This window comes from Nerophis lumbriciformis, linkage group LG33 (assembly GCF_033978685.3).
Source record: "Nerophis lumbriciformis linkage group LG33, RoL_Nlum_v2.1, whole genome shotgun sequence".
Classification (NCBI taxonomy): Eukaryota; Metazoa; Chordata; class Actinopteri; order Syngnathiformes; family Syngnathidae; genus Nerophis; species Nerophis lumbriciformis.
The window spans coordinates 26,105,120-26,131,714 of NC_084580.2; the positions used below are offsets into that span (position 1 = coordinate 26,105,120).

General features: G+C 45.9%; 2 protein-coding genes across 3 annotated transcripts; one reads left to right on the top strand and one right to left on the bottom strand.

Annotated features, from left to right (window-relative positions):
- Positions 1-859: 859 nt before the first annotated feature.
- On the bottom strand, positions 860-14,488 carry LOC133575941 (uncharacterized). 2 transcript variants are annotated; one of them, XR_012049279.1, is made up of 6 exons: positions 14,194-14,488; positions 8,581-8,884; positions 4,903-5,029; positions 4,554-4,826; positions 987-2,142; positions 860-956 (listed from the first exon to the last, which is right to left on the bottom strand). XR_012049279.1 is itself a non-coding variant. In XM_061928882.2 (5 exons), exons 2-5 carry the CDS (start codon positions 8,881-8,883, stop codon positions 2,027-2,029), a joined length of 819 nt encoding a protein of 272 aa, XP_061784866.1. In that variant the 5' UTR covers position 8,884; positions 14,194-14,488; the 3' UTR covers positions 866-2,026. The 2 variants fall into 2 exon arrangements, 1 of the variants encoding a protein (XP_061784866.1); XM_061928882.2 differs by having other exon boundaries at positions 866-2,142.
- A 924-nt stretch (positions 14,489-15,412) lies between these two features.
- On the top strand, positions 15,413-23,963 carry LOC133575891 (uncharacterized). The gene is made up of 5 exons (XM_061928794.2): positions 15,413-15,684; positions 18,380-18,686; positions 21,704-21,830; positions 21,910-22,182; positions 23,500-23,963. Exons 2-5 carry the CDS (start codon positions 18,381-18,383, stop codon positions 23,523-23,525), a joined length of 732 nt encoding a protein of 243 aa, XP_061784778.1. The 5' UTR covers positions 15,413-15,684; position 18,380; the 3' UTR covers positions 23,526-23,963.
- The last annotated feature ends 2,632 nt before the right edge of the window (positions 23,964-26,595 follow it).

Consider the following 26,595-nt stretch of genomic DNA (forward strand, 5'->3'; position numbering starts at 1 on the left):
CTGTAAAGACTCTGAGTGGTTCCCCATCAACAGCGGGGTCAGGCAAGGCTGTGTTGCCGCACCAGAACTATTTAACTGTGTCATCGACCACCTGATGTCCAGAGTCTGTGTGCCAGTCCCCGGGGTGTCACTTGGAAACTACACCCTAAAGGACCTCGAATACGCCGATGACACCACCCTGTTCAGTGAGACCGCTGACCAGCTCAGGGAGGCCCTCGGTGTGTTTGATGAGGAGACCAAACAGCTCGGCCTGAAAATCAGCTGGTCCAAAACCGAACTCATGCATATCGGCGATGGACCAGACCCACCACCCTTCTTATTTGAGGATACCCCTGTCCACTTTGTCCCTACCGTCAGATACCTCGGCTCGACAGTCGCCAACACCGGCGACCTCAAACGAGAGGTGGACCGCCGTCGCGCCCTTGCAGCCTCCGTCATGCAGTCCCTGTGGAGACCGTTGTGGCGACACCGGCACATATCTCGGGACACCAAGTTGAGGGTCTACAATTCCTCTGTCATCTCTGTCCTTCTGTACGGCTCGGAAACATGGCCGCTGAATAACATCCTGGCAGCCAGGCTGGATGGCTTTGATTCCAGAGCCCTCAGGAGGATAGAAGGCATCACGTGGACCCTAAGAGAGCTAACCCAACAGCTCCCAGCCTCTCGCCTCGCAGCAATGCGGCGAGGGCGCTGGTACGGCCATGTCATCCGCCTGCCGGGGGAACACCCCACGCGCAAAATCCTGGACTTCAACCCGCAGCGAGCTGGCTGGAGACGCCCTAGAGGCGCCCCCAGGACTCGCTGGCTGGATGTATTAGCCCAGGACCTTAAGGCCTGCAATGTGACTATGGCACAAGCTAGAGACCTGGTTGCTATGGTCGGCTCTACGCGCCCTGAAGTGCAAGAGGACTAAGTAAGTAAGTAAGTAAGTAAGTCATGTTGACCTTTTCCAAAACCTTGAATTTGACCAAACACTTTTCCAAAACCTTGAATTTGACCAAACACTCCACAAAAAGGAAAGCCGTGCATCTTTTGCTCAACTTTATTTCCATCAATGATATCAGTTCACAACAGTGACACCTGTAAAGTCCACTTTCTGAAGTGGCAGTATCACGGGGAAAACAAGTCACCTAGTATCTGATTTAGAACACAACAAGTCTTACAGAGTCTGTGGGTAAAGCGATGTGATCAAAACGAGAACAATCTCACGGAGATTCCCGATGTCTAACGAGCCTGACCGGTGTGGAGAAAGCATATATGTTTAAGAGTTCTTTCTGTACTCATAGTCATGTTTTGTTTCTATTTCTTCATTTTATGTCCGCAAGTAAACTGTGTGTGTTACCTTGAAAACTTGGAATGTAGGAGTTGGACTACTCCCTTATATCTTAATCTGTAGTAGAACAATGAGCATGTATTCCTTCCTGGAGTGGGTGGGGTCTGTTTGCGTATTCAAGAAGTTTTCTCTTCCTGTTTGAATGTTAGAACAACTTAGGAAGCCGGTATGAATGTATTGGTCTAAGTGGTTCTCCTGAAAGTTTCAGTAAAACTTGATAATATTCCAATTCTGTCTTGAAGGTCCTTCTTACTCTGCATATATGTCATCTGAAAGAACTTGGGATTGACCAGTAACTTTACTTCCCTGGAAGGGAAGTCTGGTCACCTGGGAACCCTACTTCCTGTCACAATAACAAGCTTGACTATTTTAGGACATATCGTGATGCACAACTGTAGATTTGTGAGCTCAAACACAAGCAAGATAAAGTATTACCTGACTTAGTGATCATTCAAACCAGTTTGATGATTCAAAGAAGGAACTCTGGCATAGTGTTGAATAGTGTGGAACTGTATAAACCTTTAAAAAGGTGTCAGAATGAACTCTGCGGGAGTTGATTCAACTCTACAGTTTTTTGCCGTGCAGGTCTAGGATCTAAAAAAACGGAAATTAGACGATAGCAAATTCCAATGTGTACGCTGAGAGAGAATAAATGAGCTTTGTGCCAGCGAGATGTCTGATAAACCTACGACTTTATAAAGTGTCCTTAGTCTTCTTTGCTGGCACCGGCTCGGCATCGTCCTTCAGACCCTCGTCCCTCGGGGTCTCGCCCTCTCCGAGCTCGTAGGAACAGTGTGGCATGTCATTTCCTAATCATTACAAAAATACAAAGAGAAAGTCAAAATGAAGAAATTGTCCTTTAAAGAGGAAAAGTCTGTTTTTTTTATGTTTCCAAAGGGACCGTAGTCAGACCAATGTGGACTGTTGCCTATTGGGGTGTACAAAGACAACATGGACTGTAAAATATAACAAATTAAATAATAGTAATTTGGTCCAATAATATCCAAATAATTACTTTCCCATTCTTGTTTTGTGTAGAGCTTCAGTCGTTCAACAGTCCGGGGTCTCCGCTGTCGTATTTTACGCTTCATAATGCGCCACACATTTCCGATGGGAGACAGGTCTGGACTGCAGGCGGGACCCAGGAAAGTACCCGCATTCTTTTTTTAAGAAGCCACGTCGTTGTAACACGTGCTGAATGTGGCTTGGCATTGTCTTGCTGAAATAAGCAGGGGCGTCCATGAAAAAGACGGTTTTTCATACGCTTCATAATGCTCCACACATTTTCGATGGGAGACAGGTCTGGACTGCAGGCGAGCCCAGGAAAGTACCCACACTCTTTTTTTAAGAAGCCACGCTGTTGTAACACATGCTGAATGTGGCTTGGCATTGTCTTGCTGAAATAAGCAGGGGCGTCCATGAAAAAGACGGTTTTTCATACGCTTCATATTGCTCCACACATTTTCGATGGGAGACAGGTCTGGACTGCAGGCGGGCCAGGAAAGTACCCGCACTCTTTTTTTTACGAAGCCACGCTGTTGTAACACGTGCTGAATGTGGCTTGGCATTGTCTTGCTGAAATAAGCAGGGGCGTCCATGAAAAAGATGGTTTTTCATACGCTTCATAATGCTCCACACATTTTCGATGGGACACAGGTCTGGACTGCAGGCGGGCCAGGAAAGTACCCACACTCTTTTTTTAAGAAGCCACGCTGTTGTAACACATGCTGAATGTGGCTTGGCATTGTCTTGCTGAAATAAGCAGGGGCGTCCATGAAAAAGACGGTTTTTCATACGCTTCATAATGCTCCACACATTTTCGATGGGAGACAGGTCTGGACTGCAGGCGAGCCCAGGAAAGTACCCACACTCTTTTTTTAAGAAGCCACGCTGTTGTAACACATGCTGAATGTGGCTTGGCATTGTCTTGCTGAAATAAGCAGGGGCGTCCATGAAAAAGACGGTTTTTCATACGCTTCATAATGCTCTACACATTTTCGATGGGAGACAGGTCTGGACTGCAGGCGGGCCAGGAAAGTACCCACACTCTTTTTTTACAAAGCCACGCTGTTGTAACACGTGCTGAATGTGGCTTGGCATTGTCTTGCTGAAATAAGCAGGGGCATCCATGAAAAAGACGGTTTTTCAGACGCTTCATAATGCTCCACACATTTTCGATGGGAGACAGGTCTGGACTGCAGGCGGGCCAGGAAAATACCCACACTCTTTTTTTTTAAGAAGCCACGCTGTTGTAACACGTGCTGAATGTGGCTTGGCATTGTCTTGCTGAAATAAGCAGGGGCGTCCATGAAAAAGACGGTTTTTCATACGCTTCATAATGCTCCACACATTTTCGATGGGAGACAGGTCTGGACTGCAGACGGACCAGGAAAGTACCCGCACTCTTTTTTTTACAAAGCCACGCTGTTGTAACACGTGCTGAATGTGGCTTGGCATTGTCTTGCTGAAATAAGCAGGGGCGTCCATGAAAAAGACGGTTTTTCATACGCTTCATAATGCTCCACACATTTTCGATGGGAGACAGGTCTGGACTGCAGACGGACCAGGAAAGTACCCGCACTCTTTTTTTTACGAAGCCACGCTGTTGTAACACGTGCTGAATGTGGCTTGGCATTGTCTTGCTGAAATAAGCAGGGGCGTCCATGAAAAAGACGGTTTTTCATACGCTTCATAATGCTCCACACATTTTTGATGGGAGACAGGTCTGGACTGCAGGCGGACCTAGGAAAGTACCCACACTCTTTTTTTACGAAGCCACGCTGTCGTAACACGTGCTGAATGTGGCTTGGCATTGTCTTGCTGAAATAAGCAGGGGCGTCCATGAAAAAGACGGTTTTTCATATGCTTCATAATGCTCCACACATTTCCGATGGGAGACAGGTCTGGACTGCAGTCAACTTTATTATAAGAAAAGGGAAGAGTTTGGGAACAACAGCAACTCAGCCACCAAGCGGTAGGCCACGTAAACTGACAGAGAGGTCAGCATAGTCAGCTCAGTTGCCACAGAGCTCCAAACTTCATGTCACCTTCCAATTAGCCCACGTTCAGTACGCAGGGAGCTTCAGGTGATGGGTTTCCATGGCCGTGCAGCTGCATCTAAGCCATACATCAGCGAGTCCAATGCAAAGTGTGGGATGCAGTGGTGTAAAGGACATCACCAAAAGGTGAGAAGTTGTGCAATTAGCGGCGAGTGACTTACCAACCCACGCCCGGAGAACCTCACGGCGTTCTTGCCTCAGCTCTTCATACTCCTGGTCGTTGTCCTTCAACTTCTTCACGATCTGGTCCAGTTCCTCCTGGGTGTTGTCCACTCGAGCCTGGCTTTTGTCAACCATCTCCTCCGCCTCCCTTTCTCGCAGCCTCAACTTCTCCTCGCACGCGTCCACATTGTCCTGTTCCTTCTTCTTGGTCCTGTTCAACTTATTCTGGTCTCTGAAGGTCTTTCTCTCCATCTGCGTCTTCTGCTCCTCAACTGAAAAGACATTTCTCAAACGGTTTCCTTTTAGAAGTTTTGTTCATTTGTTGGCAGCTGGTACTGAAGTACTTACGTTGCTTCTTATCTATCACCAGAAAAGCCATTCTGTACACTCGTGTCTTTTCATCCCTGGAATCCAACTCATCCTGGACAACTTTCTGCTCATCCGGGTTTAATTTATCCAACAGTTGTCGCATCACCTGTTGATACAAAGTCAAATAGACTCAGAGACTTAGACTTAGATGCTACCTCAGAACTCCTGCTGGCCCCACTATGGACTGGACTCTCTCACTATTATGTTAGATCCACTATGGACTGGACTCTCACTATTATGTTGGATCCACTATGGACTGGACTCTCACACTATTATGTTAGATCCACTATGGACTGGACTCTCACTATTATGTTAGATCCACTATGGACTGGACTCTCACTATTATGTTAGATCCACTATGGACTGGACTCTCACTATTATGTTAGATCCACTATGGACTGGACTCTCACACTATTATGTTAGATCCACTATGGACTGGACTCTCACTATTATGTTAGATCCACTATGGACTGGACTCTCACTATTATGTTAGATCCACTATGGACTGGACTCTCACACTATTATGTTAGATCCACTATGGACTGGACTCTCACACTATTATGTTAGATCCACTATGGACTGGACTCTCACTATTATGTTAGATCCACTATGGACTGGACTCTCACTATTATGTTAGATCCACTATGGAGTGGGCTCTCACTATTATGTTAGATCCACTATGGACTGGACTCTCACTATTATGTTAGATCCACTATGGACTGGACTCTCACTATTATGTTAGATCCACTATGGACTGGACTCTCACACTATTATGTTCGATCCACTATGGACTGGACTCTCACTATTATGTTAGATCCACTATGGACTGGACTCTCACTATTATGTTAGATCCAATATGGACTGGACTCACACTATTATGTTCGATCCACTATGGACTGGACTCTCACTATTATGTTAGATCCACTATGGACTGGACTCTCACTATTATGTTAGATCCACTATGGACTGGACTCTCACACTATTATGTTAGATCCACTATGGACTGGACTCTCACTATTATGTTAGATCCACTATGGACTAGACTCTCACTATTATGTTAGATCCACTATGGACTGGACTCTCACAATATTATGTTAGATCCACTATGGACTGGACTCTCACACTATTATGTTAGATGCACTATGGACTGGACTCTCACACTATTATGTTTGATCCACTATGGACTGGACTCTCACTATTATGTTAGATCCACTATGGACTGGACTCTCACACTATTATGTTAGATCCACTATGGACTGGACTCACACTATTATGTTTGATCCACTATGGACTGGATTCTCACAATATTATGTTAGATCCACTATGGACTGGACTCTCACACTATTATGTTAGATGCACTATGGACTGGACTCTCACACTATTAACTAAATCCACTATGGACTGGACTCTCACTATTATGTTAGATCCACTATGGACTGGACTCTCACACTATTATGTTAGATCCACTATGGACTGGACTCTCACTATTATGTTAGATCCACTATGGACTAGACTCTCACTATTATGTTAGATCCACTATGGACTGGACTCTCACAATATTATGTTAGATCCACTATGGACTGGACTCTCACACTATTATGTTAGATGCACTATGGACTGGACTCTCACACTATTATGTTTGATCCACTATGGACTGGACTCTCACTATTATGTTAGATCCACTATGGACTGGGCTCTCACACTATTATGTTAGATCCACTATGGACTGGACTCACACTATTATGTTTGATCCACTATGGACTGGATTCTCACAATATTATGTTAGATCCACTATGGACTGGACTCTCACACTATTATGTTAGATGCACTATGGACTGGACTCTCACACTATTAACTAAATCCACTATGGACTGGACTCTCACTATTATGTTAGATCCACTATGGACTGGACTCTCACACTATTATGTTAGATCCACTATGGACTGGACTCTCACTATTATGTTAGATCCACTATGGACTAGACTCTCACTATTATGTTAGATCCACTATGGACTGGACTCTCACAATATTATGTTAGATCCACTATGGACTGGACTCTCACACTATTATGTTAGATGCACTATGGACTGGACTATCACACTATTAACTAAATCCACTATGGACTGGACTCTCACTATTATGTTAGATCCACTATGGACTGGACTCTCACTATTATGTTAGATCCACTATGGACTGGACTCTCACTATTATGTTAGATCCACTATGGATTGGACTCTCACACTATTATGTTAGATCCACTATGGACTGGACTCTCACTATTATGTTAGATCCACTATTGACTGGACTCTCACTGTTATGTTAGATCCACTATGGACTGGACTCTCACTATTATGTTAGATCCACTATGGACTGGACTCTCACACTATTATGTTAGATCCACTATGGACTGGACTCTCACTATTATGTTAGATCCGCTATGGACTGGACTCTCACACTATTATGTTAGATCCACTATGGACTGGACTCTCACTATTATGTTAGATCCACTATGGACTGGACTCTCACTATTATGTTAGATCCACTATGGACTGGACTCTCACTATTATGTTAGATCCACTATGGACTGGACTCTCACTATTATGTTGGATCCACTATGGACTGGACTCTCACTATTATGTTAGATCCACTATGGACTGGACTCTCACTATTATGTTAGATCCACTATGGACTGGACTCGCACACTATTATGTTAGATCCACTATTGACTGGACTCTCACTATTATGTTAGATCCACTATGGACTGGACTCTCACACTATTAACTAAATCCACTATGGACTGGACTCTCACACTATTATGTTAGATCCACTATGGACTGGACTCTCACAATATTATGTTAGATCCACTATGGACTGGACTCTCACACTATTATGTTAGATCCACTATGGACTGGACTCTCACTATTATGTTAGATCCACTATAGACTGGACTCTCACTATTATGTTAGATCCACTATGGACTGGATTCTCACTATTATGTTAGATCCACTATGGACTGGACTCTCACACTTCTATGTTAGATCCACTATGGACTGGACTCTCACTATTATGTTAGATCCACTATGGACTGGACTCTCACTATTATGTTAGATCCACTATGGACTGGACTCTCACTATTATGTTAGATCCACTATGGACTGGACTCTCTCACTATTATGTTAGATCCACTATGGACTGGACTCTCACTATTATGTTAGATCCACTATGGACTGGACTCTCACTATTATGTTAGATCCACTATGGACTGGACTCTCACTATTATGTTAGATCCACTATGGACTGGACTCTCACACTATTATGTTAGATCCACTATGGACTGGACTCTCACTATTATGTTAGATCCACTATGGACTGGACTCTCACTATTATGTTAGATCCACTATGGACTGGACTCTCACTATTATGTTAGATCCACTATGGACTGGACTCTCACTATTATGTTAGATCCACTATGGACTGGACTCTCACTATTATGTTAGATCCACTATGGACTGGACTCTCACAGACCAGTTGATCTGCCGCTTCTCAATTTAAGAAGTGATCTTATTGAGTGTGCACACACTTTGTGAATCAAGTGAATGGATCCACTACAGGGAGTGTCATGGGTACTGGAGTGAGGTTTCTAATATGTTAGCATACCTGACTGATGGCCTTGTCCTTCTTCTTCACCAGACTTTGACCCGACAACGCCTTCAGGTGTCCACTTTGCTTGAATCTTTCCAACAAGTCAGCCAGTAAGGTGTTTCGGCAGAGCTCCGGCCTGCTGTTGAAGGTCTGCGGACATTGAGGGCACTTCAAGACCCCCCAGTGGTCCCAGCAGCTACGGATGCAGTCGGAGCAGTAACTATGGCCGCATGGAATGGTCACCGGCTCCTTCAGGACATCCAGGCACACCGAGCAGTTGAACTGGTCTCTGTCCAGGACCACCCCACCATGAGCCATCCTTCAAAAAGACGCAAGTAAAGATCTGTGTCAGGTTATGAAAATACTACGGGTCGGTGCGGCAGTCTTCAGTAATGCGGACGCTGTATCGATCCGTTGTGGTGAAGAAGGAGCTGAGCCGGAAGGCAAAGCTCTCAATTTAGCGGTCGATCTACGTTCCCATCCTCACCTATGGTCATGAGCTTTGGGTTATGACCGAAAGGACAAGATCACGGGTACAAGATCTACGTTCCCATCCTCACCTATGGTCATGAGCTTTGGGTTATGACCGAAAGGACAAGATCACGGTACAAGATCTACGTTCCCATCCTCACCTATGGTCATGAGCTTTGGGACAAGATCACGGGTACAAGATCTACGTTCCCATCCTCACCTATGGTCATGAGCTTTGGGTTATGACCGAAAGGACAAGATCACGGGTACAAGATCTACGTTCCCATCCTCACCTATGGTCATGAGCTTTGGGTTATGGCCAAAAGGACAAGATCCTGGGTACAAGATCTACGTTCCCATCCTCACCTATGGTCATGAGCTTTGGGTTATGACCGAAAGGACAAGATCACGGGTACAAGATCTACGTTCCCATCCTCACCTATGGTCATGAGCTTTGGGTTATGACCGAAAGGACAAGATCCTGGGTACAAGATCTACGTTCCCATTCTCACCTATGGTCATGAGCTTTGGGACAAGATCACGGGTACAAGATCTACGTTCCCATCCTCACCTATGGTCATGAGCTTTGGGTTATGACCGAAAGGACAAGATCACGGGTACAAGATCTACGTTCCCATCCTCACCTATGGTCATGAGCTTTGGGTTATGACCGAAAGGACAAGATCACGGGTACAAGATCTACGTTCCCATCCTCACCTATGGTCATGATCTTTGGGTTATGACCGAAAGGACAAGATCACGGGTACAAGATCTACGTTCCCATCCTCACCTATGGTCATGAGCTTTGGGTTATGACCGAAAGGACAAGATCACGGGTACAAGATCTACGTTCCCATCCTCACCTATGGTCATGAGCTTTGGGTTATGACCGAAAGGACAAGATCCTGGGTACAAGATCTACGTTCCCATTCTCACCTATGGTCATGAGCTTTGGGACAAGATCACGGGTACAAGATCTACGTTCCCATCCTCACCTATGGTCATGAGCTTTGGGTTATGACCGAAAGGACAAGATCACGGGTACAAGATCTACGTTCCCATCCTCACCTATGGTCATGAGCTTTGGGTTATGACCGAAAGGACAAGATCCTGGGTACAAGATCTACGTTCCCATCCTCACCTATGGTCATGAGCTTTGGGTTATGACCGAAAGGACAAGATCCTGGGTACAAGATCTACGTTCCCATCCTCACCTATGGTCATGAGCTTTGGGTTATGACCGAAAGGACAAGATCACGGGTACAAGATCTACGTTCCCATCCTCACCTATGGTCATGAGCTTTGGGTTATGACCGAAAGGACAAGATCCTGGGTACAAGATCTACGTTCCCATCCTCACCTATGGTCATGAGCTTTGGGTTATGACCGAAAGGACAAGATCCTGGGTACAAGATCTACGTTCCCATCCTCACCTATGGTCATGAGCTTTGGGTTATGACCGAAAGGACAAGACCACGGGTACAAGATCTACGTTCCCATCCTCACCTATGGTCATGAGCTTTGGGTTATGACCGAAAGGACAAGATCACGGGTACAAGATCTACGTTCCCATCCTCACCTATGGTCATGAGCTTTGGGTTATGACCGAAAGGACAAGATCACGGGTACAAGATCTACGTTCCCATCCTCACCTATGGTCATGAGCTTTGGGTTATGACCGAAAGGACAAGATCACGGGTACAAGATCTACGTTCCCATCCTCACCTATGGTCATGAGCTTTGGGTTATGACCGAAAGGACAAGATCACGGTACAAGATCTACGTTCCCATCCTCACCTATGGTCATGAGCTTTGGGACAAGATCACGGGTACAAGATCTACGTTCCCATCCTCACCTATGGTCATGAGCTTTGGGTTATGACCGAAAGGACAAGATCACGGGTACAAGATCTACGTTCCCATCCTCACCTATGGTCATGAGCTTTGGGTTATGGCCAAAAGGACAAGATCCTGGGTACAAGATCTACGTTCCCATCCTCACCTATGGTCATGAGCTTTGGGTTATGACCGAAAGGACAAGATCACGGGTACAAGATCTACGTTCCCATCCTCACCTATGGTCATGAGCTTTGGGTTATGACCGAAAGGACAAGATCCTGGGTACAAGATCTACGTTCCCATTCTCACCTATGGTCATGAGCTTTGGGACAAGATCACGGGTACAAGATCTACGTTCCCATCCTCACCTATGGTCATGAGCTTTGGGTTATGACCGAAAGGACAAGATCACGGGTACAAGATCTACGTTCCCATCCTCACCTATGGTCATGAGCTTTGGGTTATGACCGAAAGGACAAGATCACGGGTACAAGATCTACGTTCCCATCCTCACCTATGGTCATGATCTTTGGGTTATGACCGAAAGGACAAGATCACGGGTACAAGATCTACGTTCCCATCCTCACCTATGGTCATGAGCTTTGGGTTATGACCGAAAGGACAAGATCACGGGTACAAGATCTACGTTCCCATCCTCACCTATGGTCATGAGCTTTGGGTTATGACCGAAAGGACAAGATCCTGGGTACAAGATCTACGTTCCCATTCTCACCTATGGTCATGAGCTTTGGGACAAGATCACGGGTACAAGATCTACGTTCCCATCCTCACCTATGGTCATGAGCTTTGGGTTATGACCGAAAGGACAAGATCACGGGTACAAGATCTACGTTCCCATCCTCACCTATGGTCATGAGCTTTGGGTTATGACCGAAAGGACAAGATCCTGGGTACAAGATCTACGTTCCCATCCTCACCTATGGTCATGAGCTTTGGGTTATGACCGAAAGGACAAGATCCTGGGTACAAGATCTACGTTCCCATCCTCACCTATGGTCATGAGCTTTGGGTTATGACCGAAAGGACAAGACCACGGGTACAAGATCTACGTTCCCATCCTCACCTATGGTCATGAGCTTTGGGTTATGACCGAAAGGACAAGATCACGGGTACAAGATCTACGTTCCCATCCTCACCTATGGTCATGAGCTTTGGGTTATGACCGAAAGGACAAGATCACGGGTACAAGATCTACGTTCCCATCCTCACCTATGGTCATGAGCTTTGGGTTATGACCGAAAGGACAAGATCACAGGTACAGCTCCTCCAGTGTCACACCCTGGTGATGGTCTTAGACTCATGTCGGCTCGTTACCGTTGTGTGGTATTTTAGGTGCTCTCCCGTGCCCTTCCTTGCACAGGCATCCACACCTGCTACCTGGTTGGCAAGTGGGGCCCGCCTCATTCTTTCATTGTTGTTCTCTGATGCAAACAAGTCCTATGCTATGCTCTGTAGTTTCACTTTCATAAGCCCAATGTCAACAACAACAAAAAAAAGCCCCAAGTCTTGTGCCCTTTGTACAAAACCCCAAAAGCAGTGAAGTTGTCACCTTGTGTAAATGGTAAATAAAAACATCATTTTCAATTGAATAGACAGCAAAGGCGCCAAAAAGCCACATCAGTGTGTAAAGGATATCACCACATGGGCTCAGGAGCACTTCAGAAAACCACTGTCAGTAACTACAGTCGGTCGCTACATCTGTAAGTGCGAGTTAAAACTCTACTATGCAAAGCCACAGCCATTTATCAACAACACCCAGAAACGCTTCGCCGGGCCCGAGCTCATCTAATGATTATTTGCAAAAAAAATAACAAAGTGTCACGACGTGGACTATGGTGTGTTTGTTTTCCCGAGATGCAAGTAAAGCCGGACTGGTCGTGGCGTGAAGGTGAATACATATTTATTTATAACACTCAAAGGAACAAAAAGCGCGCTCAAGGCGGATGTACAAACTTGACTAACGAAACAAAAAGACTTGCACGTGGGCAAAAAACTGCGAACAATGAAACAAAAAACACTAACTGTGGCATTAATAGAAAAAACTTGGACATGGCATGAAGTGCGCAGAGGTAGACAGAGTGTGACAGGGGTATGAATGCGGGATGTCGCCAGGACGACGAACTGAAAACAATGAACTTAAATACTACAGACGTGATTAGTGAAAGCAGGTGCGTGACTCAAAACGTGAAAGCAGGTGCGTGACTCAAAACGTGAAACAGGTGCGTGACGTGACAGGTGAAAACTAATGGTTGCTATGGTGACAAAACAACAAAAGTGCACAAAAAGTCCAAAAACAAAACCGAACATGACTAAAACAAAACATGATCACACAGACATGACACAAATCCATGCTTTATAGGGTTGAAAATACAGAATTAGATAAAAAGCCAGCATAAAACATTAGCATACTAACATTAGCATGCTAATATAGAAAAAGTTAGCATATTTCCAAGATGCAGCCAAGTATCAAAATCCCTGATTTTTAAGTTTAAACATAGAGAATTAGCTAAAGAGTTAGCATAAAAAAAATTAACACGCTAACATTAGCATGCTAGTATAGAAAAAGGTAGCATACTTCCAAGATGGAGCCAATTATCAAAATTGTGTATATTTAGGTTTAAACATAGAGAATTAGCTAAAGAGCTAGTGTAAAAAAAATAACATGCTAACATTAGCAGGCTAATATAGAAAAAGTTAGCATATTTCCAAGATGCAGCCAAGTATCAAAATCCCTGATTTTTAGGTTTAAACATAGTGAATTAGCTAAAAAGCTAGCATAAAACACTAGCATGTTAACATTAACATGCTAACATAGAAAAAGTTAGCATACTTCCAAGACGCAGCCAAGTATCAAAATCCCTGATTTTTAGATTTAAACATAGAGAATTAGCTAAAGAGTTAGCGTAAAAAAATTAACATGCTAACATTAGCATGCTAATATAGAAAAAGGTAGCATACTTCCAAGATGGCGCCAAGTATCAAAATCGTTGATATTTAGGTTTAAACACAGAGAATTAGCTAAAGAGTTAGCGTAAAAAAATTAACATGCTAACGTTAGCATGCTAATATAGAAAAAGTTAGCATACTTCCAAGATGGCGCCAAGTATCAAAATCCCTGATTTTTAGGATTAAACATAGTGAATTAGCTAAAGAGTTAGCATTACTAGGCTAAGGTTAGCATGCTAGCATGAAATAAGTGAGCAGCCTGAAGATATGTCAATATTGATGAATAAACACATAGTTTATGTTATTGCTTTAAGGCAAGAGAAAGGGAATAAATGAAAGCAAGAAACTTACGTGGGTTCCTACAGGAGGTAGACCGAGGTGAGGGTAGTTCCAGGTTGCACATCCAACCCTGGACGGAGGTGAAGGTAGCTTCCAGTGACTCCCAAGTAGTTCAGCACTATGATGCCAGAAAGAAATGCACGGTAAATAACTATACACTCTGAACATTCAAGTCAGACCAGTCCCTCAGCTGGGACTCTAAACAAACATTTCTCTTTCGTTTTCATGCCTCGCCGATTGAGGTGCACGATGGTGCTTGTGTCTCACAATAGGAAGGTCCTGGGTTCGATTCCGGGGCCCCGGGGGTGCTTCTGTGTGGAGTTTGCATGTTCTCCCAGTGACTACTTAAGTTCTCTTCAGGTACCCCAACTTCCTGCCCCCTCCAAAGACATGCACCTGGGGATAGGCCCAAGGAACCTGGGGATAGGCCCCTTCCACCTCCAAAAAAAAGGAAACTGGCGATAGGCCCCTCCCACCTCCAAAAAACATGCACCCGGGGCCAGGCCCCTCCCACCTCCAAAGGCATGCACCTGGGGATAGGCCCCTATCACCTTAAAAAAAAAAAGGAACCTGGGGATAGGCGCCTCCCAGCTCCAAAGACATGCACTTGGGGATAGGCCCCTCCCACCTTAAAAAAAAAAGAACCTGGGGATAGGCCCCTCCCACCTCCAAAAACATGAACCTGGAGATAATCCCCTTCCACCTCCAAAGGCATGCACCTGGGGATAGGCTCCTCCCACCTTAAAAAAAAAAGAACCTGGGGATAGGCCCCTCCCACCTCCAAAAACATGAACCTGGAGATAATCCCCTTCCACCTCCAAAGGCATGCACCCGGGGCCAGGCCCCTCCCACCTCCAGAGGCATGCACCTGGGGATAGGCCCTTATCACCTTAAAAAAAAAGGAACCTGGGGATAGGCGCCTCCCATCTCCAAAGACATGCACCTGGGGATAGGCCCCTCCCACCTCCAAAAAACATGCACCCGGGGCCAGGCCCCTCCCACCTCCAAAGGCATGCACCTGGGGATAGGCCCTTATCACCTTAAAAAAAAAGGAACCTGGGGATAGGCGCCTCCCATCTCCAAAGACATGCACCTGGGGATAGGCCCCTCCCACCTTAAAAAAAAAAGAACCTGGGATAGGCCCCTCCCACCTCCAAAAACATGAACCTGGAGATAGGCCCCTTCCACCTCCAAAGGCATGCACCTGGGGATAGGCCCCTCCAACCCTCAAAAAAAAAAGGAACCTGGGGATCGTTCTGGCCGGGAGTCTTTCTTGATGTCCCACTGTGTTGACACATTGGATTTGTCTGGCCGGCATGAAAACAAAACAGAAATAGTACGCTGAAGGGTTTGACAAACAGGTCTGACTGGTCGAGGGAGTGAGCTTTTGGAACCATAGGACTGTTCACCAAACAGTCCTATGGTTGGAGTCAGAATAGCTGTTGAATATCCAACTTGGAACCATCCTTCACCTTGGTCCACTTCCTGTACAAAGAACTAAACGTAAGTTGTTGCTTTCATTTCTTGCATTTCTATTGCCTTGGATCTATATTATGTATTCTATTCATCAATATCTGGATATCAAATCTGAAGTCTATGAACATGAAACAAAACTCGCTAACTGTGACATGAACAAACAAAACTGACGTGGCATGGCATGAAGCATAAACTATGACAGGCATGAGTATCAGAAGTAGCAAGGGTAATGTCGCCAGGCCGACTGCCTGGTGTCGGAGGCAGATATTTACATATATCCAAATTTAAGTGTTACTTCTTTTAATTAATAGTCATATTTGAAAACAACTCGTGTTTTTCCATTTGTTCTCTTTCTGTTTGTCTGCAAGTAAACTGTGTGTGTTAACCTTGAAGCTTTGGAATGTAAGAAAGAGAGATAACGGGCATGTGTTTTGACTAGAGAGACTTAAGAGGGGAGAGGGTTTGGTCGGGGGGAGCAGACCATCTTGGCGACGCAATTGAATGTTCTATGCTGGACTGGTCTCAATGTATATATGCAAAGCTTTGCAAATATATTACAAAATACCTATTCTGTCTCTGGTGGTTTTTCAACTCAGCTTTAAGTGTCGTAAAGAGCTTGGGAGCGACTTGTGACTTGAATTCCCTGGGAGGAAGCAACTGGTTCAAAGCGCAACACTGGCAACTACAAGCTTAAATAGTCGTGACATGATAAACAGCAGGTGCGTGAGTCCGAACGTGGAACAGGTGACACTGATGGTCGTCATGGTGACAAAGCAAGGGAGTGAAAACAAGAACTAAAAAGAGTCCAAAAACTAAACAGAACAAAGCCAAACAAAACATGAACAAAAGACATGACATACATCCCCCCTTAAGGACAGATCCCAGATGTACAAACAAAGCAACGACCAAGAGTCATGGGAGGGGGACTTGGCGGTGGGTCGCCAGACAAGTGGCCCCGAATCCACCGGGGAAGAGTTAGAACGCCGCTGCACCTGACAAGGTGGACGACCCGGGAACGGCCACATCCGTGGCAGACGAGGAGGTCGGCATACTTGGCGTGGCGGACGACCCGGGAAAGGCCACATCCGTGACAGACCGACAAGGAGGCGGGCGCGTCGTCGTGGCAGGCGTGGAAGTAGCGCGCGTCCTCGTCATGGCAGGCGTGGAAGCAGACGACGAGTCTGGCGTGGAATCTTGGTGTGACTTTTGACCCTGCTTGGTTTTTGTCTTTTTTTTGGACATCTGGAATCTGTCCTTAAGGGGGCGTCTCTGTCATGATCCGTGGTCTAGATCATGTTTTGTTTAGTTATGTTCTGGACTCCTTTTAGTTCCTGTTTGTGCACTTCCCTGAGTTTGTTCTGGTTGCCATGGTTGCTAATTATGTTCACCTGTCTCTGATTAGTGTTCGGCAGCACACCTGCTACCCGAGCACTAATCAGAGGCATTATTTAAGCCTGCCTTTGCCAGTGAGTCGGCCTGGCGTCATTGGTTGCTTCATGCTCTCGTCACGTAAGTTTTGCTAGTTTCATGCCACAGTTCCCTGTTTTTTCTGTTTTTGGTGCTTCTCTGATTTTAGTCCGTCTGCCTTCCTGGGAGAACGACCCCGCATAATGATGCGACCCCGCCGTGACAGCCCCAGCTGGGTAATCCAATCGCCTGCTAGCTGTGCTTCGAGGCCGGCCCTTCCACACCCCGCTCCACATAGTGCAATAAAGACAATGCCATTTTTTGTGGTCCCCTTTATTTAGAAAAATATCGGAATACATTGTGGTACCGGTACCAAAATATTGGTATGGGGACAACACTACGTGCCCATGTCGACATGATCGACTGATCAGCTGCTTCCTCGTTTGTCAAACTTTATTGTAGATCATAAATCATGACTCTCACCTGGATAGTAGAAGGATGAGGACGTATACCGACAAGTTGGTACACTTTGACAGCCAATTTAGACCCGGAAAGATGCTTGGTTCCTCCTCCCGTTTCTTGGCGAGGATTATATCATCTAAATTGGAATAAGTGAATATCCGAACAGTCGGCAATATAATGGCCGCAGACCTTGTACAGTAAGTGATGTTATCATGTTTATGTTCTCTCATGAAGTCTGCAGTGAGTAATAATCAGCGGGCGATATCACGAGTGTCAGCACATTTGCATTCCATGAATAGTCATATATTGTGTCTAACTGGGGCTGTTGAGATTACCCCCCCTTCCTTCAGAAGCAGCCTCAGTGATGCAACCAGGGACCTCCCGAATAAATAGAGGAGCACGTGGGCAGGACTTTAGAGCGTAGGTTGTTTCTGTAACTAGAGTACAGCCCCAAACGTCTCTCCTCATTGAGCCAAATTGAACTCTGTCTCTGCATGATTCCTTGCTTCTTGTCTGTTTAATTGATGTCATCAGTGTTTGAACCTGACAGTCCGTGGTCACGTCTTAATAAGAGTGCCGTTCCCCTTTAACAAACAGAAACAGGTGCGTGAGCTCAGGCATTCCGAGCAGTAAGAAGGTAAATAAAGGAGGACGCTAAGAAGAAGAACAACAAAACCAACACAGGACGCTCGGAACACATTTGGGAGGATTTTGACAAGGTGGGGGAGCTGGATGGGGTCACGAGTCAGAACATGTCTTTTAAAACCAGAACAACACAAACCAATGGCGGTAATATTTTCATATTTGCGGCGATAACAATTTCACACATCTCCTTTCTTGTGTCTTTTTGAAGGATGGCTCATGGCCGGGTGGTCCTGGACAGAGACCAGTTCAACTGCTCGGTGTGCCTGGATGTCCTGAAGGATCCAGTGACCATTCCATGCGGCCATAGTTACTGCTCCGACTGCATCCGCCTCTGCTGGGACCAACAAAACAAATCGGGGGCCTTCAAGTGCCCTCAATGTCGACAGGCTTTCAACCCCAGGCCGGAGCTCTGCCGAAACACCTTACTGGCTGACTTGTTGGAAGGACTTACGCAAAGTGGACCACAGAAGGCGGGTCAAAGTCCGGCAAAGAGGGAGTACAAGGTGGTCAGTCAGGTATGCTAACATATTAATAACCTGCAGTAGTGACGGTAAACTTGATTCTTTTTACTCCCTCCAGTGCCTATGAGTCACTCCCTGGTTCACTTGGTTCACTCGCACAAAGCAATATGACTATTGCACATCTGGTGCAGATGTGTAAGTTACCCATGCCTTGGGCACTAATACACCCCCATACCATCACAGATGCTGCCATTTACACCTTGCACCTAGAACAGTCCGGATGGTTCTTTTCCTCTTTGGGCCGGAGGACACGACGTCCACAGTTTCCAAAAACAATTTGAAATGTGGACTCGTCAGACCACAGAACACTTTTCCACTTTGCATCAGACCATCTTAGATGAGCTCGGGCCCAGCGAAGCGTTTCTGGGTGTTGTTGATAAATGGCTTCGGCTTTGCATAGTACAGTTTTAACTTGCACTTACTGATGTAGCGACCAACTGTAGTTACTGACAGTGGTTTTCCGAAGTGTTCCTGAGCCCATGTGGTGATATCCTTTACACACCGATTGGGCTATTTGATGCAGTACCGCCTGAGGGATCCAAGGTCCGTAAGATCATGGCTTACCTGCAGTGATTTTGATGATATTACAGACCGTAGATGGTGAAATCCCGAAATTCCTTACAATAGCTGCTTGAGAAATGTTGTTCTTAAACAATTTGCTTAGGCATTTGTTGACAAAGTGGTGACCCTCGCCCCGTCCTTGTTTGTGAATGACTGAGCATTTCATGGAAGCTGCTTTTATACCCAATCATGGCACCCACCTGTTCCCAATTAGCCTGTTCACCTGCAGGATTGTTGTGTACGGCGTGGGAAGGAGACTACACAGCAACAGGGGTAAAGCTCAACAGATTTATTGTGAGCTTGATGATGCGGTGGAGTGTGTATGCTACTGTGTATGTTGCGGGACTACGTGGAGTGTGTATGCTACTGTGTATGTTGCGGGACTACGTGAAGCGCTACAATGAATATTACCAGGGGTTGTTGTAAGTGCGTGTTGAGTGAGAAGGCGACACGTCCAGTAGGGCGAGGCTGGTAGGCGAATCCGGGAGGTCCGTGGGGCTGAGAGAGGCGTCAAGAGGTCTGTGTCAAAAGTGGGGGTCGAGGATCGAGGGAGCCAGTCAGAACCCAGAGGGGGTCCAGGGAAGTGAGACCCAAAGCTCACTTCCAAGGCGATGGATTGAATTCTGAGGAAACAAGGGAATCGACAAGGACAAATGAGCACAAGGGCGGAAGGACACTGAGAGTGAGCAAACAAGGTGAGAAGCCAGAGATGTGAAGCTTACTGCAAGCAGAGACTACGTTCCAGCACAGGATCTGGCTTTTATCAGCAGCAGGTGTGTTGATTGATGAACTTTTGGTGGAAAAAGGTCTCAGGTTTCACTGTTGCCAATGTGAGAACAAGGGAATTATCTGTGGGTGCACTGTCCAGTACTCACTTAAGTGAGTATAAAAAGGGCAGGTACGCTGAACCACTGTTTAGTGCGTAAGTGCAAACATCAGATAGGACCCAGCCCCCCTTCCAGAGGTGAAAGGAAGCTACCCTCTCGTCTACTGGGTTAAACTCAAATGCACAGGCTCTTATTGTCACCTTCACCCGTCGCCTCTCACTTCTTGCAACGCCAGAGTGGAAGAGTGTCCAGCCCCTCTACAGAAGACTGGTTCCAGAGCCCTTGCTCTGCATTAAAGTGAGTCCGGCTCCATCTTGCCGGAACTTCTCCACCTCGGTACCAGAATAGTTTCCTTCTCCCCAGATTGGTGATGGTCCACGTCTCAAAAGCTAGTATATGTAGCCAGGGATCCGACCGTCAAGGATCCTGCATTCGACTGCCACCTAGGTCACATTGCACCTGACCTCTAAACCCACTCCTATGAGTGATGAGCCTAGTGAAGGGGGAACCCACCTTGCCTCCTTGGGCTTCATGGGGGCCAGACGTTGCTGCGGCTGACGAGGCGGACGTACACGGAATGGCCATATCCATGGCAGAAGAGGAGGCAGACGTAAGCGAAAACCAAACATCAGCAGCTGCTGAATTCTACACCTAAGTTCTGGGTGTCGCCGCTAATGGCGTGGAAGGCGCCCATGAAAAAGCCGCCCCCGCGGCCAACGAGAAGGGCAATAAGTTTGGCGCTGCATCGACTGTTGTTCAGGTCGAACGCGGAGTGGGAGCTTTGTTGGCCTTTGTGGAGGTTGTGGCCCCGCTGGAGGTGACGGTGTCGCTAGAAGCGAACCTTCTGGAGATGACATCCGGAGCAGAGCCACGGAAGACGATGTCGTCCGTGACGGGTACATCGGCGATGAGCAGAGCTGTGCGTCTTCCACTGCACAGCTGCTAGTATGGACAGCGCGGTGGGCTCCAAAGGAGCTGTAACCCGACCAGCAGGAAGTGGAGTTTTGAGCTGACGAGTCACTAGCAGAGGAACAGCACCGCGTAGACTTTCGAAAGCACAGGGCACAGGTAAAGCTAAGGCTTTGGGAAGCCTCGGGGTAGGAGAAGGCGGGCCTCGGTCTTTGGGAAACTAAGAAACAGAAAGCTTGGGAGCTGGTATTCGCCGAGCTTAAGGGTGAAGGAACGAGCTTGCCCTGGGTTGCACACATCTGGCCTTCATGTCCTCCGGGAAATGTGCAGTCCAAAAGGTTGACTCCCTGTCGCCGACCGCCATCCATGCGAGGTCACTTTCTGCCTCAAGGATTCTGTCACAAACTCTCACGGCTCCAGTGGTTGTGAACCCAAGCTGCAGGGGACAGGTGGACGAGGTGCAGGTAAGATACATGTTTTTTAGTATTAATGACAGGAAGCAACCAGCAACACATGTCATAAAGGTGACACGAAACAATCCTCAAGCCCTGACTGGAGGGCGAGGCTGGCATATAGAACAGCTTGATTGGCAACTATAACCAGGTGTGCCAGACTCGTGACATCACACGCCACATTCTTCAGGTCATGTATTGATGCTGGCTTTTTGATACGTACTAATACCGTCTCTCGTGTATTGTTTGTTTCTATCTATAGGCCATGCGACAAGTATTGTATAAATTAGACCCGGATGACCAGAAATGTATTCAGGATGAGTTGGATTCCAAGGATGAAACGACAAGGGTCTACAGAATGGCTTTTCTCAGAATGGAGAAGAAGCAACGTAAGTGGTCCTACCATCTGAGACAAACATAACAAAACGTAACTTCAAAAATGAAAACGTTTGAGATATCCCTTTTCAGTTGAGGGGCAGAAGAAGCAGATAGAGAAGACGCTGGTTGAAGACCAGAACATGTTGGAACAGACCAAGGAGAAGGCAAGGGAGATGGTGGAACAGTCGAGGAAAGTGTTGAATAGGAACAAGGAGAAGAAGAAGGTTTGGATTAGTTTGGGCCAGGCTGCACTGGACAAAGACCAGAAGGAGCTCGACAAGATCATGGAGAAGTTGAAGGACAACGACCAGGAGTATGAAGAGCTGATGCAAGACCGCCTTGAGGATCTCCATGCATGGGTTGGTGAGTAGCTCACCATCTGTCTATTACATTTATTTGTGTTTTATCTGGACTCAAAGGGAATAATCTTGTTGTACCCAATATAATCCTAGTTTTTATTCAAGGGGCTCTATAATGCAAAAGCAACCTTTTGGTAGCGTTTTTTGTGTATTTGGGATCTGCATGAGTCCTACATGTGAACTAGAAGCATGGAGGCATGGTGGAGATGTTTATAAAACAATTTTGCCTTCCTTCATACTTCCTCCAAACCAGCCGTTTGGAATTGAGCACAATTTGTGACGTTTGACCCAAAGTTCTTTGCGAGAGTCCAACGTTGTAGTCAATAAGTTCCCTTTTTTTTCCTCTACCGTCTTGTTGTGGGGCAGACTGGCTCGTACATGCACATTGGTCTGGTTGTGGTCCCTTTGAAAAAAATTCCAAAACGTGCCATCTTGTTGGAGTCTTGTTCACAAGTGAGGGAAGAGTGGATCGTGAGATCGACAGGCGGATCGGTGCGGCGTCTTCAGTAATGCGGACGCTGTATCGATCCGTTGTGGTGAAGAAGGAGCTGAGCCGGAAGGCAAAGCTCTCAATTTACCGGTCGATCTACGTTCCCATCCTCACCTATGGTCATGAGCTTTGGGTTATGACCGAAAGGACAAGATCACGAGTTTCCTCCGCCGGGTGGCGGGGCTCTCCCTTAGAGATAGGGTGAGAAGCTCTGTCATCCGGGGGGAGCTCAAAGTAAAGCCGCTGCTCCTCCACATCGAGAGGAGCCAGATGAGGTGGTTCGGGCATCTGGTCAGGATGCCACCCGAGCGCCTCCCTAAGGAGGTGTTTAGGGCATGTCCGACCGGTAGGAGGCCACGGGGAAGACCCAGGACACGTTGGGAAGACTATGTCTCCCGGCTGGCCTGGGAACGCCTCGGGATCCCCCGGGAGGAGCTGGACGAAGTGGCTGGGGAGAGGGAAGTCTGGGCTTCCCTGCTTAGGCTGCTGCCCCCGCGACCCGACCTCGGATAAGCGGAAGAAGATGGATGGATGGATGGACGTGCCATCTTGGTCAGGTGACTTTTCTTCTTGGATCCACAATGACCAGAGAGCGAGTGCCTTTGTTCATGCAACCAACCCTGCTTCTATTCTTACGCTTTCTTCCTACCAAGAAGAAAGAAATACTCAATGCATTTTGCGTACGATTACGTGTCTATCGCAACATGTATCGATATCGTTTTATCGCCCAGACCGACTGCAGAGTCAGCCCTCATTTGGGGCTGCTGAATGACGGCACCGACTTGATTGACAGTCCATTTGACTTCCTCTTTGTATTTTTGTCATTAATAGGGAGTGTTGCTACAAGTTGTTTCTAGCAGTCTGGCGAGGGACCAGTCTCCAAGGGACCAGGATGAGCCGGTCCCAGAAAAGAAGACTAAGGACACTTTATAAAGTCGTAGGTTTAGCAGACATCTCTCCGGTCTGTGCTCATTTATTCTTTCTCAGTCTACACTTTAGAATTTGCTACTGTCTCCTATTTAGATTCTAGACCTACACCATACTTGCCAACCCTCCCGGATTTTCCGGGAGACTCCCGAAATTCAGCGCCTCTCCCGAAAACCTCCCAGGACAAATTTTCTCCCGAAATTCAGTATACCGTATTTTCCGCACTATAAGGCGCACCTAAAAACCACACATTTTCTCAAAAGCTGACAGTGCGCCTTATAACCCGGTGCGCTTTATATATGGATTAATATTAAGATTCATTTTCATAAAGTTTCGGTCTCGCAACTACGGTAAACAGCCGCCATCTTTTTCCCCGTAGAAGAGGAAGTGCTTCTTCTTCTACGCAAGCAACCACCAAGGTAAGCCCCGCCCCCATAGAACAGGAAGCGCTTCTTCTTCTACTGTAAGCAACCACCCGCCCGCGTAGAAGAAGAAGAAGCGCGCGGATATTACCGTACGTTTCATTTCCTTTGTGTGTTTACATCTGTAAAGACCACAAAATGGCTCCTACTAAGCGACAGGGTTCCACTGACTTTTGATATTCCTGTGAACCGCACTGTGGATACAACGGGAGCACGTACGGTGAATATTCGCACCACAGGGAATGAGAAGTCATCCTTCACTGTGGTTCTAGCTTGCCATGCTAATGGCCAGAAACTTCCACCCATGGTGATATTCAAAAGGAAGACCTTGCCAAAAGAGACCTTTCCAGCCGGCGTCATCATAAAAGCTAACTCGAAGGGATGGATGAAGAAAAGATGAGCGAGTGGTTAAGGTAAGTTTACGCGAAGAGGCCGGGTGGCTTTTTTCACGCAGCTCCGTCCATGTTGATATACGACTCCATGCGCGCCCACATCACGCTGGTTTTTAATATATTATTAAAGTTTGACTGACCTATCTGACTGTTTTTTTGACATTCCTTTAGCGCAGTTAGATGCGGCTTATAACACGGGGCGGCTTATAGGTGGACAAAGTTTTGAAATATGCCGTTCATTGAAGGCGCGGCTTATAACCCAGGGCGCCTTATGGTGCGGAAAATACGGTACTATAAACAGCATACCTGCCCAATCACGTTATAACTGTAAAATGATGGAGGGTGAGTTCTTGGTTTCTTATGTGGGTTTATTGTTAGGCAGTTTCATTAACGTCCTCCCGGCGTGGCAACAACACACAACAACAGCAGTCACGTTTTTGTCTACCGTAAAGCAGTTCGTCTGCCGTAAACAGCAATGTTGTGACACTCTTAAACAGGACAATACTGCCATCTAGTGCATTTTGATGAAAGCACTTTTGTGCGTGCCACACAGCAATGCATCTTCAGAGAGGGTGTTCAGCATGGTTCGAAAAATAGTGACAGAGAATAGAACAAGGATGGACAATTCAACCCTTAACTCAACAATGAGTAGATGAGTGTTATGTGTGTGTATATGTGTAAATAAATGAACACTGAAATTCAAGTATTTATTTTATATATATATAATAAAATAAATATATATATATACGTATATATATGTATGTGTGGGAAAAAATCACAAGACTACTTCATCTCTACAGGCCTGTTTCATGAGGGGTTCCCTCAATCATCAGGAGATTTTAATGGAAGCATTCACATACCATGGTTTATATAGGGCACAGAGTGGGTAGGTACAGGCTGGTGTAGGGGCGTGGTGATTGGCTCATGTGTTACCTAGGAGGTGTTTCCGTCTGTGGCGGCATGCTGATACAATTTCGCTGCGCTTGTTGAGGGATGACAGGTCTGGACGGTCTATAATAAACAGTTTCTCTTTCAAGCATAGGTTGCATCTTTTATTACCACTATTGTAAGGTGTGCTGGATGCAAGAATTTGCCATGTTATTGAATATTCAACATTATTGTCTTTGAGGTCCCAAATGTGTTTGCTGAGTTCTGTGGTATTCCGCAGGTTTTGGTTCCTGAAAGAAGCCTTGTGATTGTTCCATCTGGTTTTAAACTCTCCCTCGGTTAATCCTACATATGTGTCGGATGTGTTAATGTCCTTGCGTGTTACCTTAGATTGGTAAACAACTGATGTTTGTAAGCACCCCCCTCTCAATGGGATTAACCGAGGGAGAGTTTAAAACCAGATGGAACAATCACAAGGCTTCTTTCAGGAACCAAAACCTGCGGAATACCACAGAACTCAGCAAACACATTTGGGACCTCAAAGACAATAATGTTGAATATTCAATAACATGGCAAATTCTTGCATCCAGCACACCTTACAATAGTGGTAATAAAAGATGCAACCTATGCTTGAAAGAGAAACTGTTTATTATTTACCGTCCAGACCTGTCATCCCTCAACAAGCGCAGCGAAATTGTATCAGCATGCCGCCACAGACGGAAACACCTCCTAGGTAACACATGAGCCAATCACCACGCCCCTACACCAGCCTGTACCTACCCACTCTGTGCCCTATATAAACCATGGTATGTGAATGCTTCCATTAAAATCTCCTGATGATTGAGGGAACCCCTCATGAAACAGGCCTGTAGAGATGAAGTAGTCTTGTGATTTTTTCCCACACATACATATATTGCGCTCTACTACGGTATCAAGCACTATTTTTTGGATAACCTTATTAAGACATATATATATATATATATATATATATATATATATATATATATATATATATATATATATATATATATATATATATATATATATATAGCTAGAATTCACTGAACGTCAAGTATTTCTTATATATATATATATATATATATATATATATATATATATATATATATATATATATATATATATATATATATATATATATATATATATATATAAAAGGCTATCGATGCTGTCATCTAGCAAAGCTGAATTTGACCAAGCAACCCCCCCGTACCAAAAAGCCCTTGATGAAAGCGGATACAATTTCACCCTCACCTATGAACCCACGCCAGGAAACCAGC

Coding starts and splice junctions, on each gene's coding strand:
- LOC133575941 (XM_061928882.2), bottom strand. CDS start 8,883: ATGGCTCATGGTGGGGTGGTCCTGGACAGAGACCAGTTCAACTGCTCG. Junction 5,030..8,580: donor AGGACAAGGCCATCAGTCAG/GTATGCTAACAT, acceptor TTGTATCAACAG/GTGATGCGACAACTGTTGGA. Junction 2,143..4,553: donor GGTTCTCCGGGCGTGGGTTG/GTAAGTCACTCG, acceptor TGTAATGATTAG/GAAATGACATGCCACACTGT.
- LOC133575891 (XM_061928794.2), top strand. CDS start 18,381: ATGGCTCATGGCCGGGTGGTCCTGGACAGAGACCAGTTCAACTGCTCG. Junction 21,831..21,909: donor CAGAATGGAGAAGAAGCAAC/GTAAGTGGTCCT, acceptor ATCCCTTTTCAG/TTGAGGGGCAGAAGAAGCAG. Junction 22,183..23,499: donor GGATCTCCATGCATGGGTTG/GTGAGTAGCTCA, acceptor TGTCATTAATAG/GGAGTGTTGCTACAAGTTGT.